Raw genomic sequence first — 18,368 nt, forward strand, 5'->3', positions numbered from 1 at the left:
ATAATTTTTTCCCAATGAATGAATCGGTGTGCATGTTTTAAAGGATAACTTACTTTTTATTTTTCTTATTGTAACAGTAATATTCATTGTAGAGAATTTAGTAAATAAGGATTAACACAGTAATAACTTCACAATGGCCTCTAATCTCACCTGGAGATACAGTTGTAAGGTTTGAAATTGAGAATTATAAGTCCTCTCAAATTTTTCTTTTTCAAGTACGTATAGGTTACTGAGATCCTCGAATTCCCATATGAATTGTAGCAGCAGATAGTCAGTTTCTGCAGAGGAGCCCGCTGGGATTGTGATCGAGACCACGTTGAATATACGGATCGCTCTGGGGAGCACTGCCATTCCAAGAGCACTTTCTTTTGATAGGGGAATGTGTGTGGAGTGTCTGTCCTGGTATTTAGGTCTTCTTTAACTTTTTTTTTCAACAATGCTTTGAGTTTACAGAGTATTATTTTACTTTAATTATCTTTGCCTTTATATTGAGGACAAGTGTGCAAGGTACTGGGATCAGAAGTGTATTTGAGCCCCGCAACTTGCTGCCACCATGGACGCTGCACTCTTGCTTCACCCGCTGTACAATCTTGCACAGAATACGACCTCAGTAACTCTCTCTTGAATGAATGATTATATGATTGTTGGATGATGCTTGAGAGTCCTTGTGATGATTTTTTTCCCCAGCCTTTCCCCAGTTCTTAACTATGCCCTTTCTCTTCCTAAACTCCAGCCTGGGTTTCAGCCTGCCTGTGGCATTGATTTTCCTTGTCTGTGGACTCTTCCTTTCACTGGTTCCCGATAATGTTACATGTGGGCTGTGGAAACTTGCTAGATGTCAAGAAAGAGCTAATCCATTGTAGGCCAGTATTTTTAGAGTTTGTTATTGTTTTATTGATTGAAATTAAATGAGGCTGCCCCCTGAGCCCTCCCATGAGCACTTTTGACCTTCCTACAGCTGATACTGCTCTAGTTGCTGCATGTGCCCTTTCCCCAGCCTTGATTTTGTAATTGAATAAGTCACCATCACTGGAGCCCTCTCTTTAAAAGATAAAGAGAACATTTGCTCCTTTTCCCTGTTTGGGGACTTCAATGAGATGAGATCCCAGATAAAGAATGGAGCCCCACCTCTTTCTGACCCCCGCTGTTTCCGTTCCTTTCTTCAGGGGAAAAGAGTACAATTCAACAGTATAAAGATTGATTGTGAGCTAATGAGATAGACAAGACAACCGATCATTTATTAAATAACCTTTCATGATAGAAACAAATGTATTATACACACAAACAGCACACAAAGCAGTGTAGTACCATGGTTACAATCGTGGGTCCGAGTTCGTGTCCTGCTCTGGAGAGACCAGTCCTGTGAGATGGAGAACTGGTAAGTCGGCTTAGCCTCTCCAGAACTGGTTTTCTGTCCTGCAGAGACGGGGCTCGCTAGGCGTCCCCCCCGTAGAGGTGCTGCGGGGTGTAAATGACGCGCGTGGGCAGCCTGAGCACAGCTGCTCATTCCTCGTAAGTGCAGGGTAGCATAGCTTTTGCGGTGATGGCTTTATGACCGCCCCATGTAGACTGTCAGTGCTCTGAAGGGATGCCTTGTGGTTTGGAGATGGGATTCTCACTTCTGTAAATACCCAAGTATAGTGTTATTGGGTCCTGCTGATTTCAGTCTATTCTTTAGAAAGTACATATTGTAGATATATTTTTCAAGCATGCGTGCTTTTTTTCTTTTACTATTAAAGTTCTACCCTCTCATCTCTTGGTGTTACTTTTCATGGAATCCAGGAAACAGTCCTAAGCTACCTGCCTCTTCACACTTTTCCGTGGTGGTTTCCTTCCCTGATTAGAAGAGGGTTTTGCATAGGAAATTTTATTTGTTCCCCTTTTCTTGGAGTCTCTCTCTCTGTCTGCCCATCTCTCACCTCTCAATCTGTCCATTTCTCAACCCACTGCTTCTTCTGACATGTTCCAAAACGCATTTCAGGTAGCTTACAGAAGAACAGATACCAAATAAACAGGTGAGAAAATGGGGCCCAGTTCAGACAGTGAGGCTAGGAGGCGAGCCTGTGTGAGGGTTGCAGGCGTGAGACACATGCCTCTGCCATGTGACTTATAAGATCGACAGCAGCAGTGTGTTTCAAGCTCCCAGCAGACACAGGGAAGCAGGATTTGAGGGAGATGCTTACTGGCTGTGAAATAAATAAGTGACTTAGGAGAAGCCCAGCCTTTCCAGCTACTAAGGCTTAGGAGAATATTTTGAGTGTCTTCCAAAATCAGAGTATGGCATCTTTTCTTTTTTCAGAGTTCTATGTATAGTTGGTTACATTCTATACCTGGAAATTTCTCCAAAACTGCTTCCCACGTGAGTCCCATGGCTCGGGGATTGGGTGGTTCTGCTCATTGATGGGGGTTGGCCAGAAACAGAAAATGAGAGCCTCAAAGGGGCCTGGGATTTGTCCGTTATGTTTTGTCAGTGCTGTAGGGTTCAAGAAATGCTTTCACCGTTTCACTCCATCTGAGGCGGCAGCGTAATCTCTTACCAGCATCAGGAGCTCAGGGCCACGGGATGGTGGGGGCTGACTGCACTGCCGTCAAGACAGCTGAGCTAGTCACTGCAGGTGTGGTTCTTTTACATACTGCAGTTCATGCTCTTTACTAGAATGTTTCAACAGGGAGTTAATTAACTGAGTTAATTAACATTTAATAAATATGATCTTTGTTGAAAAGACAGTTATAGGCAGAATATAAGCTGTGAAGTCTTTAAAAACGGTTTCATTACTGAAATTTCATTTGGGGAGATACACGGTTTATCTTATATATGGCTCTCTTTTAAAGTAACAAAGAAACAAGACAGAAAAGGCAGAGGATGATTTCTGTTCTTCCTCTCGGCTTGCAGGTGCCCTCACCCCCAGTAGCATCAATCAAGACACCAGCACTGACACTGGCCGTGCTCAGAACTGCCTCAGCCCTGAAGACACTGCTGACAAATAGAAGGGGGCCACGCCCTGTTACAGCAGGTGCTCTCACTTTGTGGGTCCTTATGTAACTGCGTGGTGTTAATCAGGATCGCCCGTCCTATATTGTGTGATGCTGCTGCTTTGTCTCCTAGTTACTTGTTTCTCTAAGTATTCTTGTATTATTCTCCAATGCATAGTACTACACACCTAAAAATGCTTTTTTTCAGATGAAAAAGAATGTGCATTTAAAATAATAACTCTGAAAAAGGGGGCAAAAAAGGCTATCCTTGTCCCGCTATTCAAAGATAATAATTAACACGTTAACGTATATTTTCATCAGTGTGGATCACCTCTGTCATAAAAAACCAGAGAGCACTCTGTGACTGTTTACTGTGTGGACACCTCCATTTTCCATTCGGCTTTTTATATGTTTTTCTACAATATTCTATCTCCTCTGGCATGATTTTTGATGACCAGTATAGCATTCTGTCTTGTGGAGGCATTGTCCATTTTACTTCGGACTTAAATAAACTTTTAAATTCCAAGTATACTTAACTGAAATACTGAAAAGAGAACTGTGGTGGTAGAGGAAGGCCCTACCTCCCTTCCCCTTATTTCCGAAGAGTAAAAACTGTTGAAAATTTGATATATATGTTTCATGACCTTTATGCCTATGACATACATATATACACACATATGAGAATTCCATGTATACGTGTGTGTATATATGCTTTATTTAAAAATGAGACCATACTATATGTTTTTCTGCAGCTCGCTTTAATCACTCAGGTGTATATCATAGACGTCCTCCCACTCCAGACTCACACGGTCCTTTCAGATAGAGTGGAGGGGTCTCCTGATTTGCGGGTGTGGTCTCTTTCCCACGCACACCTTTGGTGAGAGAATGCTGTGGACAAGGCCCTGGACCACGGCGAAATGCCGGCTCCCTCATTGCTCGCAGCTCGTCGTGATTTAACGCATCATTGTCTTGATGGTGGACAGTTAAGTTTTCTCCATTTTCCACTGTCAGAAAGGATATTTGACTGGCATCCTTCTTGTACAGACATTCCTGTGATCTTTTATGAGTATTCCTTTAGTTAAGGCTTCTGGAAATTTAGTCCCTGGATGTGACATTTACATTCATCACAGACTCCATTCAAGTAACTCTAGAAATTCCTTCCATAGGGGAATGAAAAGATGCACAATTACTTATGTAACCAATTCTCTATTGCTGGATATGATTTCACTTCAGTTTTTCTTCCCACCATTGTAAACAGTGCTGTGTAAATGCCCTGATGGGTACATCTTTTTGGACTAAATTTGTTTTTTCCTAGAGGAAACGATTCGTAGAAGTGGTGTTGAGTCAGTGTGTACGTACGTTTTTCAGAGTTTACATATCCATTGACATGTCGTCCTCTGAAAATGTCGCTCATGGTTTCTTCTCCCACAGATGGACACTAGATAGAATATCTTTTAAAAATATTTGCCAATATGATGAGCAAAAGTGCTTTTTCATTGTTTTAGTTTGCATTTGATGACCAGTGAGGTATTGAGCATTTTTCACTCATTAGCCATTTGACTTTTTTAAAATGAATGATTCCTTTTATCCTTTGCACACATTTAAGTGGGGGAGCTTCTTGTTGGTTTGTGACAGCTCTTTGTATGTTATGAACATTAACTTCTTGTCTTCAACAACATGTATCACAGAGCTTTTTCTTGTCATTTCTTGCCTTTCATTTTGTTTAGGAGGATTTTAATTTTGGTAGTGTCTCAAAATATTCTTATGATAATAAATGTATTCCTTATGTGTTTTATCTTTGAAATTATTCTTAAAAATAATTTCTTATACTGGAATAAATCTCCTCTGTAGGTTTTTTTTAATCTCTAAGATGGAGATGATAATAGTACTTGTTAATGTAAGGGTAAGTTGAGTTAATAAGAACAAAGTGTTGTATTTGCTGTTATTAGTCCTTTTTTATATTTACATCACTGTCTGTAAATTATCTTGTGGTCCTTATGAGAGGAATAGTATTTATTCTTTCTAGGTGATTGTCTGATTGTCTCAGGACAATTACTGAAGTCATACTTTTCTCTTTGATTTGAAATCCCACCTTTACAAAATACTTATGTACACTAGAGTCTCTTTTTGAGCTCATGGTTCCCTTCTGTCAATCTGCCTTTCTTACTCCAGCACCATAACTTACATATTGTAAAAATTTATTTAATAATTGGCAGTCTGAATTTTTTTTCATTCTTTTCTTCCATCCCAAATTTTCTTGTCTAGTATTATGATTTTATTATTCCTGAAGAATTCCAAAATATTTTGTTCAAGTTAAAAAAAAATCAGATTGGAGTTGTCATGGGAGTTTTCAGTAAGTTTTGAATTATTCTGATGAGAACTTACATCTTTACAAAACTGCTTTCCTCCATGCAATTTGTTGATGTCTCTACATTCTCACCTCTTACTTTACCCCTCAGTACAGCCCTGAAGTTTCTCCATTTAGAACATGGGCATTATTTTTTAACTTATTCCAGATTATTGTTTATGTTTTTGTCAATTTTGTAAGTGAAAATTTTTTGCTATTATATTTTTAAACGCTTAAAACTGAAATTTAGAAAGGAAGATTCGGTTTGTAAATACTCACTTTGTAATTTGTCATTTAAAATTGTAAGTATTAAGTAGTTGTTCCAGAATCCTTTCTTTTTTGTTTTTAAAAATTTGTGTCGAAGATTCTCAAAATGTTCATAGCTAAGTAATATAGGTGGGGAGACAGATGGAGAGAGGTAGTGTGGCTCATGTACAAACTGTGAGCAGTTTCATGGCTGCCTTTAGGCTGGAGAAACCACAGAAGAGCCCAGGTTAGACAAGGAATGGCTTTGTATGCACTTGAAAGCCAGCTTTCCTGCCTGTATGGTGAAGCCTGGTGGGCGTGGCAGGTAGATGATCAAGGTCTGATCAAGGTCATTTGCTGCACAGAGCGCTGTGTCTATGAGAAATGGTGACCATTGCCATGGCAAATGCTTGGTGCCAGGAACAATGCAGGGGAGCTGGGGAGCCTGTGTTAAGGATTTTCCAGTCCTGGGAGTGGGAAGATAAGACTCTGCATTCAGATCTGAGTTTGAATTAATCCTCTTTAGTTTACTGGACCTCTGACTTTTGTCAAGTTATGCATCCTGTTTGAACTCCTGCTTTGTTGTCTCTCAAAACAGAAGAATTACAGCCTGCTGCTAGAGTGTTTGATCAGGGTAAATGATTTGTGTCTATAAGATGCCACGTACAGTCACAAGCTCAGTGAGCAATGAGCTGTCCCCTCTTCTCCTGCAACTCAGTGCTCGATAAGTCATCAGCAGAAAGCGAGTCCCTAATTTGTATGTGGTGCAAGGAAGAACAAAACTAACGTCTTGCCTTTCCCTGGCAGTATTCTTACTTCTTTGCTTCATGTACCTCTTTCCTCCTTCACTCTCCCCTTTCACCTCCTCCACCAAGAGCCCGAGACTCTCTCAGAACACTAGATTCAAATTATTTAAATGTTGGCTCATTCCCATGAAATGACAGTGACTTAAAAAAACTGTACACATCCCAGAATTCATTGTATTTGATTTACACACACACACACGTGCACACACACACACACACACATCAGGCTACCTCCCATTTACTGAGGGAGAAGGGCCACTTTTTCTGAGTTTTCATTTACTCAGCGTGAGAGCAGTCTCTTAAGCAGAATTTCACCTGGCTTCGTGCATGGTTTTCTAAATTGGATTTCTGCTTTTTGTCCATAAAAATATTCTCCTATTAGAAGACAGGAAGTGGAGACATAGATATTCTGCTGAGATATTGGTGTTATCATATTTGAGTTTTAATGGACATAAGGCGGCATAGAGTCATACATTATTATGGATGAGAATCCTTGATGATGTAACTTGGACAAGAATCTGGGTCTCCTGCCATCGTGTCCATGCGGGTGAAGAGGCAACTGGGTGGGGGATGGCAGGGAACCTTCTTGCTTGAGTTCCAGGTTCTTGTTAGTTTTCATTGCTCAGCTGCCTTTAGTTTATGTCCATGAGGCCTCTCATGGGAAGGTCACTATGTCCTGAGAGACTGAGTTACTAATCAGCAGAAAGCTCTGGACCCACTCATATTTTCCAGAGTTTTTCTGCTGACCTGCTGACACTTTATATAAATGAGACCTAACAAACTACTGGATATAAAATCCTTATTGTTATCATTTGCCCTCAAGTTCCATAGGAATGGGGTGCTGTCTCAGGCTGTCTAAGGCTAGATCTGAACAAAGATAGGGTGATAGGCTCCGCTGCTGGACCCTCCCCAGTCGAATGGGATTTCCACCTTAGTTTTTAGAATCAGGCAGATGAGTTCAAATCTTGTCTTTACCAGTTATTAGCTTTGTGACCTTGGGGAAATAACTACTTTTTTGGTTCCAATTTTCTTTATCTGTAAATAAGTTCAGTATTTATTTTAGGGTTTTTGTTTTAGAATTGAATGTGCTAATTCCCTAATTTATTCCTAAAATACTGATCACATGGTTCTATGCTGGTGCCTTAGTAGTTGATTGCTAAGGGACTCAACAGTGAGAATGGGGATGGGGCCCCCTGGATCATACAGCTTATATTCCAGGATATGCTTGTAAAAGACAAGATTGCAGTGGATTTTTAGTAAATGTCCATTCCTTTCCTAATCCCCATTGATTGTGTATATATCTTTATACTAATATATGAACAATTTTTTTTGCAGTTTAAATCTCTTTGTAGTATTTAAAGAATGTAACTATAACAAAAATACGTGAAATAAAATGACTTGACTTTTATTTTCCTTTCAATAAGCAAAACAAAATAAAATAGAAAAGAAAAGAAAAAGTATTGAAGGAGTAGAAATAATTTTATTTCCGTGGAATCAACTCCCTATGTTAGGTTTTTCCATTGTGTTGTTCAACATCATATAAAATTGACAGGTTGTGACTTCAGTGTTGATAGCTAGGTGAGTATAGTTTCTTTTTGTGGTTGTCTTTGATGAATTATTTGCACTAGATCATAAATGATGTGCATGTTACATATTGGAAACGAGGAAACATTGGAGACATACTACCTCCAATGCAGTCATTTTGTTACCGAGTCCAAACTCGTTCTGCTCGCCGCATGACAGGCCAATAAACTGGGAGATGAGGTGTTGGAGCAAGGAATAGTGACTTCACTTGCAATGCTGGCAGACCCAGAAGACGGCAGACTGATGTCCTGGAGAACTATCTTCCCCAAGTAAGAATTCAGTCTCCTTTTATACTAAAAAGGGGGGGGTTGTGGTTGGTTGTTGCATACTTCTTGCTTTATGAATTGTTTGTCCTTTGAATCCGCTGTTCTTGCAGCTGTCCATGTGGATCAAATCATGGTACCCCTGTAAAACCTCCAAAAAAACAAAGGCTATTCTCTATTATGCAACTTGCCATCTCTACAGAAGTGCAGATGAGCTAACATTTTTAAAGATCAGGGCCAGGAGAATAGGCTTTCCTGCAGATTTCAGGCTAAAGGCAACTTTCTTTTTCAAATGGTGCAGAGCTACCAAGTCTGAGCCTAGGAAACAGGGCACAGGTTTAAACTCAAAGGAACAGATTTAACATAGGGTAAAAACTGTTACATTTTATTACAATTCCGTTTCCAGCTTCATAGATAATATTAGTAAGAAATACGAGCAATTTTGTATTTTTGCTTCTTAATAACCGATAAGTGTACCAACTATATTTTGTGAGCAGGGATGCTGTGCAGGCATTGGGGTGACAGCAAACTCTTGTAGGGGGTGGCCGACCCTGCAACATCTCTGATGCCCCGTGAGTGTTGGTGAGGGTCCCCGTAGCCAGGGGCTCTCTTCAGGAACCAGCATATGGGCATTGACCTCTGGAGACCTCTTTTTCGGCTGCAGGAATTTTTTCAGATATTGAGATTGAAAAATCACTCCAGCTGGGAATAATTAGGGAAAAAAAAAAGAAAAGGAAAAGGGTTTGGAGTAGAGTAGAAGAGTAGGACTTAAGATCACGGAGCCTGAGTGCTTGGCAGCGGGGACTCGGGAGAGAGGGGAGCAGAGGTGGGGAGGGGCCTGGCTCCGGAACCAGCTCCTGTAATTGTCCCTGCACGCAAGCCACATAGCTTTAAATTGGCCTGGGCCACCTCTCTGGGCTGGTTATCACCCTGGGCAGAACCGTGGTATCTGTAAAGTAAAATGACTTCACAACTATTGCACAGAGCTGCAGGTGTAAGAGAGCCTAAGCCTGTCTCAGAGTGCAGGGGACAAGCGGAAAGGAATGGCAAAATTTCCACTGACAATTGAAATTTTGTTAAATAGCCTGCTACAGTTGTTTGCATCACTTGAATGAATGCAGGCATATTTCTGTGGGCATTTATAGGTTCACTGAACCCCACCAGCCCCTCTTGCCCCCATCGGAGATGGGCTTTCTCAAGCACAGTGCCCCTCCTGCTTGGGTGGAAAACGCTGCTGGTCCTTGCCTGGGGCCGGGCTGCTGCAGGGCACTGAATCCCCAAGGCACGTCCTGTGAGACACGACAGGAACATCTCTGCTCTTGACTGGGTGCCTCCGTTTCCCCTGCAGTGTAAAAATGCCGATGACTGAGTTAGAAGCATGCTTCCAAGCTGTCCATGTCCTTGGCATCCAGAAGCGGAGCCTGGAAGCTTTCGAATTTATCCAGAATGCGGTTTACATTCACCTTCAGCAGGTGAGTGTATGTCCTTACACAAGTGGAGGAATTACTGCAGTTTTCCTGGAACTTTCTCACTACAAGTCCATTTGATTTTTCTGTGCTAGGATTCAGTATGGCCTGCTAAAAACTCTGGAGTGAGATCTTGAAACCCTGATGAAGAGCATTATTTATTTCACTTCTCTATATGATACTCTTTTACTTTTAAAATTCAGAATTTTTGGTTGTTTCAAAAATTTTTTGGGGGGGTTGGAGAATCATGTTTACTCTAACCATCTTTGCAACCTGTTGCTTTGTGCCTCTCACCTGTCTTCTGTCACTTGTGAGGCGGTTCCATTTGTGACCCTGTCCGGGTTGTTCATGTTATAAAACATAAAGCCTGTAAAAGTACAGTCCCTTTTCCTCCGAAGACATTCCACAAATACTCCTTTAACCTGGGTGTGGTTTTAAGAAGACAGAATCTTTAGAACATGTCCTTGCAGGTTGCTAGTGCAAAATCCCAAAATCAATAGTCTAGCTCAACATCTAAAATCTTTCTAATTTACCTTGGAATTGTATGGATAAGTGAAGCAGTTTGCTAAGAACTCAGACCAGGTTTAGAATACAGGTTGGTGTAGCTCAGCAGGTCCTCCCAAGCTGATGCTCTGCCAGAGGGCGGGGCCGAGGGGAGAGGGCGGGTCCTGCCCTCCCTGAGGTGACAATTTCATGGCAAAGACTTTCACCTGGTGAAGAACTTGGAGTTTCTTCTAAGAAGAGTGGGTCTTAAAAGAGTCCAAAAAGCGCGGGAGTGGCACAGTCCCATTTGTCTCAAGTAGGGGAGAGCGGCTGTGGGGCCACTTAGGAGACTCGTGAGTCCAGGTGGGCAGTGTTGGTGGCTTCCACTTGAGCGGTGGGACGGTCAGTGTTTAAAAGCGAACATATTGAAGGCATGTTTAGATGGTAAAAAGGAAAGGATGAAGGCTGGCTGTGAATGCAGGATGGAGTAAGGCCCAGGTTTCTGGGTGGATTAATGAGGTAAATGATGGTCCTTCTGTGCTCTGAGGAGGGAAAGCTGCAGAGGGAGTTCTGCGGAAAACTGATGAGTTCAGCTGTGGGTAAAGTGAAAGGTTGTTAGATGTGTGGTCTGGGAGCTCAGGTGAGAGCCAGTAGTGAGTAGGGGGAGGTGAGAGGGACTTTCAAATAATTTTGTATTGTGAACATACAAATAAGTATGAGTAATGACACATTTAACACCTCTATATTCTGGATTTAAAGCCCAGTAACATTTTGCTATACTGACTGCAGAGGTTCTTAATATTTTTTAATAGAAATAAGTAGAAACAAAATAGTGGAGTTAGTGAGCATCTTAGAGTAGATGTGTGTCCTTGTATGTATTTTTATACCTCATCTGTTTATAACCATAATCTACAAAAAGTTATCTTGCTTAGCATAAGAGTTAAACACAGGGACGTGACACACATTGTTGGGGGTTGAAGCTGATCTTCTCGGGCAAATTATGGACCCTCTCTTTGCCTTAGTTGCATCGTCTGTGACTGCCCCAGGGCCCCTCATCACAGCTGATTTCCTAGAGTAGATGTTGGGAGGGAGGCTGCTGAAGGGAGTAAGAGGTGGCAACTGCTAGGGATATTGAAGAGAGACAAAAACAGATTAAAGCCGATAAACTGAGTACAAATACCCTCTAAATAGAAGGAATCCCGCAGTGTTTTGAGCCGCTTATCATAAGGGAAAGAAAATCACTTGGATCCAAAGCTCTTGAGCATATGAGTATTGTGGGTGGGAGGGTGTCATTATAAAAGTGTTGAGAAAAGGCCTCTTTGTTTTCCTTGACATTACCAGTAAGGATGGGGAGCAGAAGCGAAACCCTCTGCTTCACAGTTGAAGGTGCTGTTTTGTGCGAAACTGACCAAAGTTTGGAAACCAGTCATCAGCGATGCTGGCAAATGAAGAGGCTTCTGGTTTGGGTGGGGCACTTGCTGTGACTTCCAGGTGACCTGCTGGCTGGGGGCTGTGTGGCGGGCAGTAGTTTTGCAGGGTAGCCCGGGCATAATCCCTAGCTCTGATGCTGCTGGTCTGATTAACAGACCAGGGCGCACACTGTCCTAATGGGGCAGCTCGGGATGTGGCCCTGCCGTGCTGAGAGCGAGAAGAGGGCTCCCCTGAGGAGGTGTTCCTGCAGAGACTGGAAACGTCCTCCTGCAGGGGAGGAAGAGCCTCTGAGCAGCGGGCCGGATGCACAGGCAAGACCAGCATGAGCACTGATGTTTCCGGGAGCCGGAAGTCATACAGTGGCCCAAACGGCCTTGTTCCTGAGAGACTGGAGGGAATAGATGCTGAAAAGGCAGGCTAGGGTCAGACCCTGTGGTGGGTTATGAGTGACAGGAGAGGATTGTTCAGGCAGGCATGAGACAACCCTGTGGGCGTCCCAGCTGGGGCGTCACGCCGAAGGGAAGAGCAGAGTTATAGACTTTGCCACTTATTAGCTGTGTGACTTTAAGCAATATCACCCCACCTCTCTCTATATATATCTTCATCTGTAAAGTGACACAGTGACAAGGTCGTGTCATCAGAAGTATTAGCTTAGCTCTGATCCTCTTTGTCGACTCCTGTCAGTGCTTCCCTGCAAGGTTCTGCAACGGCTGCTTTTACCCTGAGACGGGAGGGCATAGAGGGACAGTGTAATACCCGAGGGAAGGAAGGGGTTGCTTTAAAAGCAGACATGTAACAGCCTGCAGCTGCAGACCTGCAGGCAGTTTGGTTGACGGTCCTTGAGAGGACTTTGGAGGCCTTAGGGTCGTCTTAAGTCTTGTTTCCCCTTGGGGACCGGATTTGCCTTTGGGGATTGATGTTGAAGATTTGAGCTTCTGCAAAATTGTTTTCAGAGATGTGTATATACGTAAAATATCATATAAAATAAAATGATTTATTTAACGTGTGCGAATTTGTAGCTGTTAGGAACAGCTCTGTTGGCCTGGTCTCCACGGAGGACACCAAGGGTCAGCAGAGCGTGCAGGAGGGCAGGCAGCCTGCAGTGCTTCTGCGGGGTGTTCTCCCCAGCAGGGTGCTCTGCTGAGTTGAGTCTTCTACGAGTTTTGTTGCCAGAGGAGCAGACAGCAAATTAATGAGTTCTAGAGGGATTGTATAATGACAGGAAGAAATAGGAACCCGGAGATTTTCCGGACTAAAACACGCTTTGGTTCCTGATTCAGTGTGTTCCATTACAGAATTGATGAGTTGTGTCTATTCTGGAACGTCATTGAAATAAACGTTCAGCCTATATGTTAAGGGCTTTGTTTTATTTGGCTGGAGGACTCGAGCCGGGATGACAGCCTCTCAGATCACTCTGAGGGACTGCTCCCAAGAGGTAGGGGAGGAGCTAGGATATATAGAAGCTTACAACAAAGACCAGGTAATTGGAACAATAAAATATTGCTTGTTATCTAAAGAAAACCAGATATCTCAAGTTCAAGTATTTACTGCTTTTCTATGTATGGTGAGAAGCAAACATTTGAGTCATTGAATTCATTCCTTTGGCAAGCCCCTGGCTATCTAGGGCCAGTATCCTGTCCTTTCTTACTCTGAGTCTGCTCAGAGGGCACCACTGTGAGTGGCTGAGAGGCCGGGCTGTAGGCATGTACTCGCTGGGGGTTGGCAGCAGCCGCTGATGACTCGGATTCAGCATTCTTTGTTTACTGTCATGGTTGCAGTATTTTCATGCACATTGTAGTGTTTTCATTCACAGTGCTCCCACTTGGTCCTAAATTTGACCAATATTTTGAGAGAAATTTCATGACCAATTTTGTCCCACGGTGCTAGGATGGCTCATTCCTAGTTCAGGTGAAGAATCTTCTAAGTTGCCATTCAAGGTGTAAGTTTTTTTTTGTCAGGCCCTGTTGATACTAAAAGTTCTCTGGATCACCTGTCTTACTAGTCTATTATGATACAGAAAGTGTTTACCCATCTTTGCTCATTCCCATAAATAGAATCACACTATTATATTTATTTTATTCAGGGTTATAAATTTTATCTGTTTCTTCAAGATGTTTAGCCATCATCCATCTTGTGGGCCTAGTTACACATTGGGAAATGTAACAGACAACAATTTTATAAAATAGACAGGATATAAGTAATACAGCTAGTAACGTTAATAAAGTCACGAGTAAGAATTTAATAGTCGAGAAGTTGTATTTTTGGGTTAAAATTTTGCTTGTGTTTCTGAGTTTGATCCTATGAGAAAGTTCATATTTATGGTCAGGGTCAGAGCAGGTATTAATTGGCCAGTTGAAATCTCCCACCTTGTAAGATCAACAGTGGCCTAAACAGAACTATAAATTCTTTTTAGAATAACGTTTCTGAGGGCTATCTAATTAGAGCCTTGGAGTAGGGAAACCCACCAAGGTAACACAGAAGTACTAGACATAGGTAATTTATCATAAACTTAACAAGTGGAGTAGATCATAATCAAAGGTTGGAGAAATTATCAAAGTAATTGGTATACAGTCCTGGTCCGGTGTCTTGGGTCAGCTGTCTAGCTCAGATGTCGTCTTCTTCTCATCCTGGTCTGGTAGCTTTTTCTCCATTTGGGCATTGTTTTAAGGTGAGCAGCACTCGATAGGCCAGTGCACTGCAGGGGATGTTTCAGATAGGAAATGAATCGGAGACTCCGTTTCCTTCAGCTTTGGTGTGTATGGTCTGGTAAAGAGTACCTGAAAAAGGGTCCTTCCATTCAGGTTGGAGACAGTTCTTTAAGTCATGCCTGTTGCAGTATGTATAATCCCCTGGCTGCAGGTCATGGGGCATTGGAACTTTACCCAAGGATAGATTTCTGAGCTTCAGAAACAAACCTAGAGTATCCTTTTCATAATTCAATTAAACCGTACAGTAATGTGACATAACAGCAAGGAATAATCTGGGAAGTGTCTTAGTAAATATGGACCTCAATTAACAAAACTAGAATTTAATATCCACTAAAATATAATTTATTTTCTCTCTTAAGTTACCCTCAGTTTTCTCAAATATAGCCAAATCAAGATTAATTTTTTACAAGTTAAGTCTGATTATTTGATCATATAGGCTTTTTTAAATTGGCTGTGTTGGAAGTTTTAATACGGAGTCTCAGGGTAGAATGTTAAGGTTTGCTAAGGCCAAGAAAGACACGTCAAGGCTTTTCATGGGTTTCTGCCTTACAGATTTAGGTAAATTCTTTTCTCTTTAAAATCCTTAAAATATCTTTATACTCCTATATCTGTTAGGAGATGATCTCCCTAATTTGTTTGATAGAGCCACTGGGAACCTAAGTGTTTTTAGTCTCTTGAGGGATCAGATAGAGGGAAAAGATAAGTGTTCCAAGTGTGATTACATAGGTATAATTTATCAAATTGCTGTGAACCATAACTAGCTTAAGGAGAAGAGATTCTTTACGTCTGGGAAACAGGTTAAAAGCCAGTAGTGTTTCAAACAATATCAAAAATTATAACCATATTCAGCAGGTTAATCAGTCCCTTGTAACTAATTCTTTTAATGAGAGTTTTCATTAGAACTTTAAAATGTCTTACCCAGTTTAGTTCAGTGCTATAGTGTGAAATTTATTAGGAATCAGTAAATCTCCTTGAAGAGAAAGCATTTTGCAAAACCATCAGAAGAAAACAATTAACTGTCTATAAATGACAAAAATTTAAAAGCATGGTTAAACACCGTTACACTATAATCAATAAAGAAATCTGTTCACTATACCCATAATTATCACTGGTAACATTTCAGATATACCAGAATTTTAGGGAGTCCATATAATTTCTACAATATCTATATTAATAATATTGTCTCACTCAATATAACCTTAGAAGTTTTATGATTCATTTGACAATTCCATGTTATTTAAAATGCCAAATGAAACTTTATAGTTAAAAATCTCTCTTTGGGATGTTTCAGGGTCCTTCTGTAGCATCCCAAACTTAACTGGAGATTAAAAGAATTTTAATTAATTAAATTAATTTTTATTTAATTAATTAGAATTTTATATTTGGGGAGCTTTTTGAAAGATTTCAGAACACTTGATCAGATAAACATATAGATCACTGTAAAGTAGTACTAATTCATTAACAAGAAAATACGTCAAAAGTAAAGGCAGAACAGATCAGCTAAGTGGTATAAGAAGTTTTGCAATCTGTTACTGAAGGAGGATTAACATTTTAAGAAAATTTTTTCCTCTTAACAGAGAGAAAAACAATTCTAATCTTGTACCAGCTTACTTCTAAGATTCATTTACGTTGCCCAATTTGTTTCTAAACTTAGCCAATTCTGACCATGTACAAAACTCTTCCCTCAGGGTTCCTTTTCCACAAGCCTTCCACAGCTTTCTATACTTATATTAGTGTGTCCCTTATTTTTCTTCTATTCAGAAGTAACCAGGTTCAGGAGAAAGTCACTATTTTTCATTAACAAAATATAATTCCATTCTTATATCTTCCTTTACGCATTTATATTACTTTCCTAGGATACTGAGATCATTCCCTTACTAATAGAGACTATTTCAGTGTGGCACCAACCATTTATTAATATTTCTATATACCTTTAGTTTCACTGTAAGAGGAAGTTAAATGTTAAGTAATTCGTATTTCAATGTTATTTTATCTGAAAATGGCATAGCTATTTAATAAAATCTTGTCATTTAACTTAATTTAGCACAACACTAGAATTTAAAGATACCAAACACTTAGAGATTATCTTAAACATACATTTTAAAAATATATTTTAAATATTTACCCAAAGCTCTCATCTCATTTGCATTTAATTTAATTAAAATTTTACCACAGCACATTACTTTTATTTTTTTTTGACAAATCTGCAACAGATATAACAGGATCTTATTTGACTTTCATTAAACCTAGGTACAGTAAAGGTATTATACATAATATTGATGACTTTAAAGATGTCTATATTAATTAGAACATACTTAAACTAAACAATATCAAATATTATCTTAATATTGAATATTTTCCATTTCACATGACGCTGAAAGTCAATTTGTTCAGTTGTTATTTTAAAAATACTTAATGTTTAAGCTCTTATATTTTTACGTCAATTAAGCAGAGCTCTATGACTTTGAATTTTTTTTCTTTAGCAGTAGAAATATCTCACTTCTATAATGTGTACACAGGCTTATAATCAGAAAAAAGCTAGAGATCTCATAGCTTCACTTTAAAACTTACTTATAAGATAGGTATAATAATAGTTGGAGTAAGCTGAATTTGCTTACTCAAATCATTAAGGCTTACTATTTATGAAACAGACAGTTAAAATTTCTTCACAATGTCTGAAGGACCCTTCAGAGTTCTGAGTTCTAATATGCCAAAAATTTCTTGGCCTTAAGGTTTATTTCGTTGAGCTAATTAGACTCAGTCCTAGGTCACTGTTTGTTGTATTTATATTTCTGATGTGCAAGACAAAGACACTGTCTTCCAGGTCCCCAGAAAACTGCTCTCTCACCCAGGCCGTATTTTATCTCCTTAAATGGCATTTTTGTATCAGTGAGAAGAGCTGTAAACAAAGAATTCCATGTTTTAAAACTTTAAGGCTTACTTAAATATGTCTTCCAAAACTTGCATAAGGCATTTAGTAAGATCTCTTTTCCTTGTGTTATAAGTTAAACCCAGGGTAAACCTGTATTTTTTTATTAGCCACTCAAATTAGTTTTTAGTTTTACATTATATTGGACGGCTTATGTAACTATATTGGTTTATTTTAATTTGTTCAATTAATATTTTCAGAGGGACAGATATGTGCCTAGCCTTATAATACCAAGAAGGGGAAGTGTTTTTCCTCTTAAACATATGTATCCCACAACACAAGCAAAAGTTTTGTATAAAGACCACTTAAATATACCAATTTCACAAACTTTTATCTCAATTTTATTAAATCTTATACCTTTAATTTTTATATTTATGAAGTTTAATCAATAATTCTTATTTCTAGAAGGAGTGCCAGAAACCTTTTTTTGTGTGTGTGTGCATTGTATATAATTTTATAGAAGTCTCTAGGATGCCCAAGATTCAGCCAAAGAGCTTAGGCACTTCTCAGTTTTTAATTTCATTAATTGGTCTGTTATCCCAATTATTGATCAAGTATTTCAGTCTATATATACATATATTTCAAACTGTGGTAAGTAAAATGGGCTTGTTTGAACTTTAATCTTGGGGGGGAGTAGGTGAACTCTTTGGCCCTTTTTTTTTTAACTTTACGTTGTGTAGTATCAAAACCCTGTATGTAAATCCAAAAATGTCCATTTTATTTATTTGATTCAAAATAACCATATAAAAATATTTATCCTTTTGGGATAAGCCACTTATTTTTTTTTCGACATTTTTACAATCATTTTTCCAGTTATTCAACCTAATTAACATTAATTATTCTAAGTTTTTATTAGCATATCTAGAAACATTTATCAGAAAGGAAAACACAAACGTAGCTTTTCAAACCAGTTTTATTTTTTTAACTAAGTTCTTAGGTTAACCATTAGATATATTTTTCTACATTTAAACTTGATTTTAATAGAAACCATAAAACAACTGTTTATAATGAGATCTCTTTAAACTTTCACCAATTAAAAAGTTTTTCCAAATTAAAAAATCCATCATATGGCCGTCAATTTATATACAAATATAATATATATATAGTGATTTTAAACCAATAATATGAAGAG

General features: G+C 39.5%; 2 protein-coding genes across 2 annotated transcripts in view; both read left to right on the forward strand.

Moving 5' to 3' along the window:
* The window catches only part of LOC140694811 (uncharacterized), a 40,801-nt gene extending 37,787 nt beyond the window's left edge, over positions 1-3,014 (forward strand). Inside the window, exons 10-12 of the mRNA XM_072957870.1 lie at positions 2,300-2,359; positions 2,518-2,615; positions 2,894-3,014. The gene's annotated coding sequence lies outside the window, so the exon portion shown is untranslated. The remainder of the gene's footprint in view (positions 1-2,299; positions 2,360-2,517; positions 2,616-2,893) is intronic.
* Positions 3,015-8,040: 5,026 nt separating this feature from the next.
* LOC140694808 (uncharacterized) overlaps positions 8,041-18,368 on the forward strand; it is a 55,730-nt gene continuing 45,402 nt past the window's right edge. The window contains exon 1 of the mRNA XM_072957867.1: positions 8,041-8,225. Coding sequence (XP_072813968.1) covers positions 8,170-8,225 — 56 coding nt within the window. The 5' untranslated portion in view covers positions 8,041-8,169. The remainder of the gene's footprint in view (positions 8,226-18,368) is intronic.

Source organism: Vicugna pacos, unplaced genomic scaffold (genome assembly GCF_048564905.1).
Source record: "Vicugna pacos unplaced genomic scaffold, VicPac4 scaffold_104, whole genome shotgun sequence".
NCBI lineage: Eukaryota > Metazoa > Chordata > Mammalia > Artiodactyla > Camelidae > Vicugna > Vicugna pacos.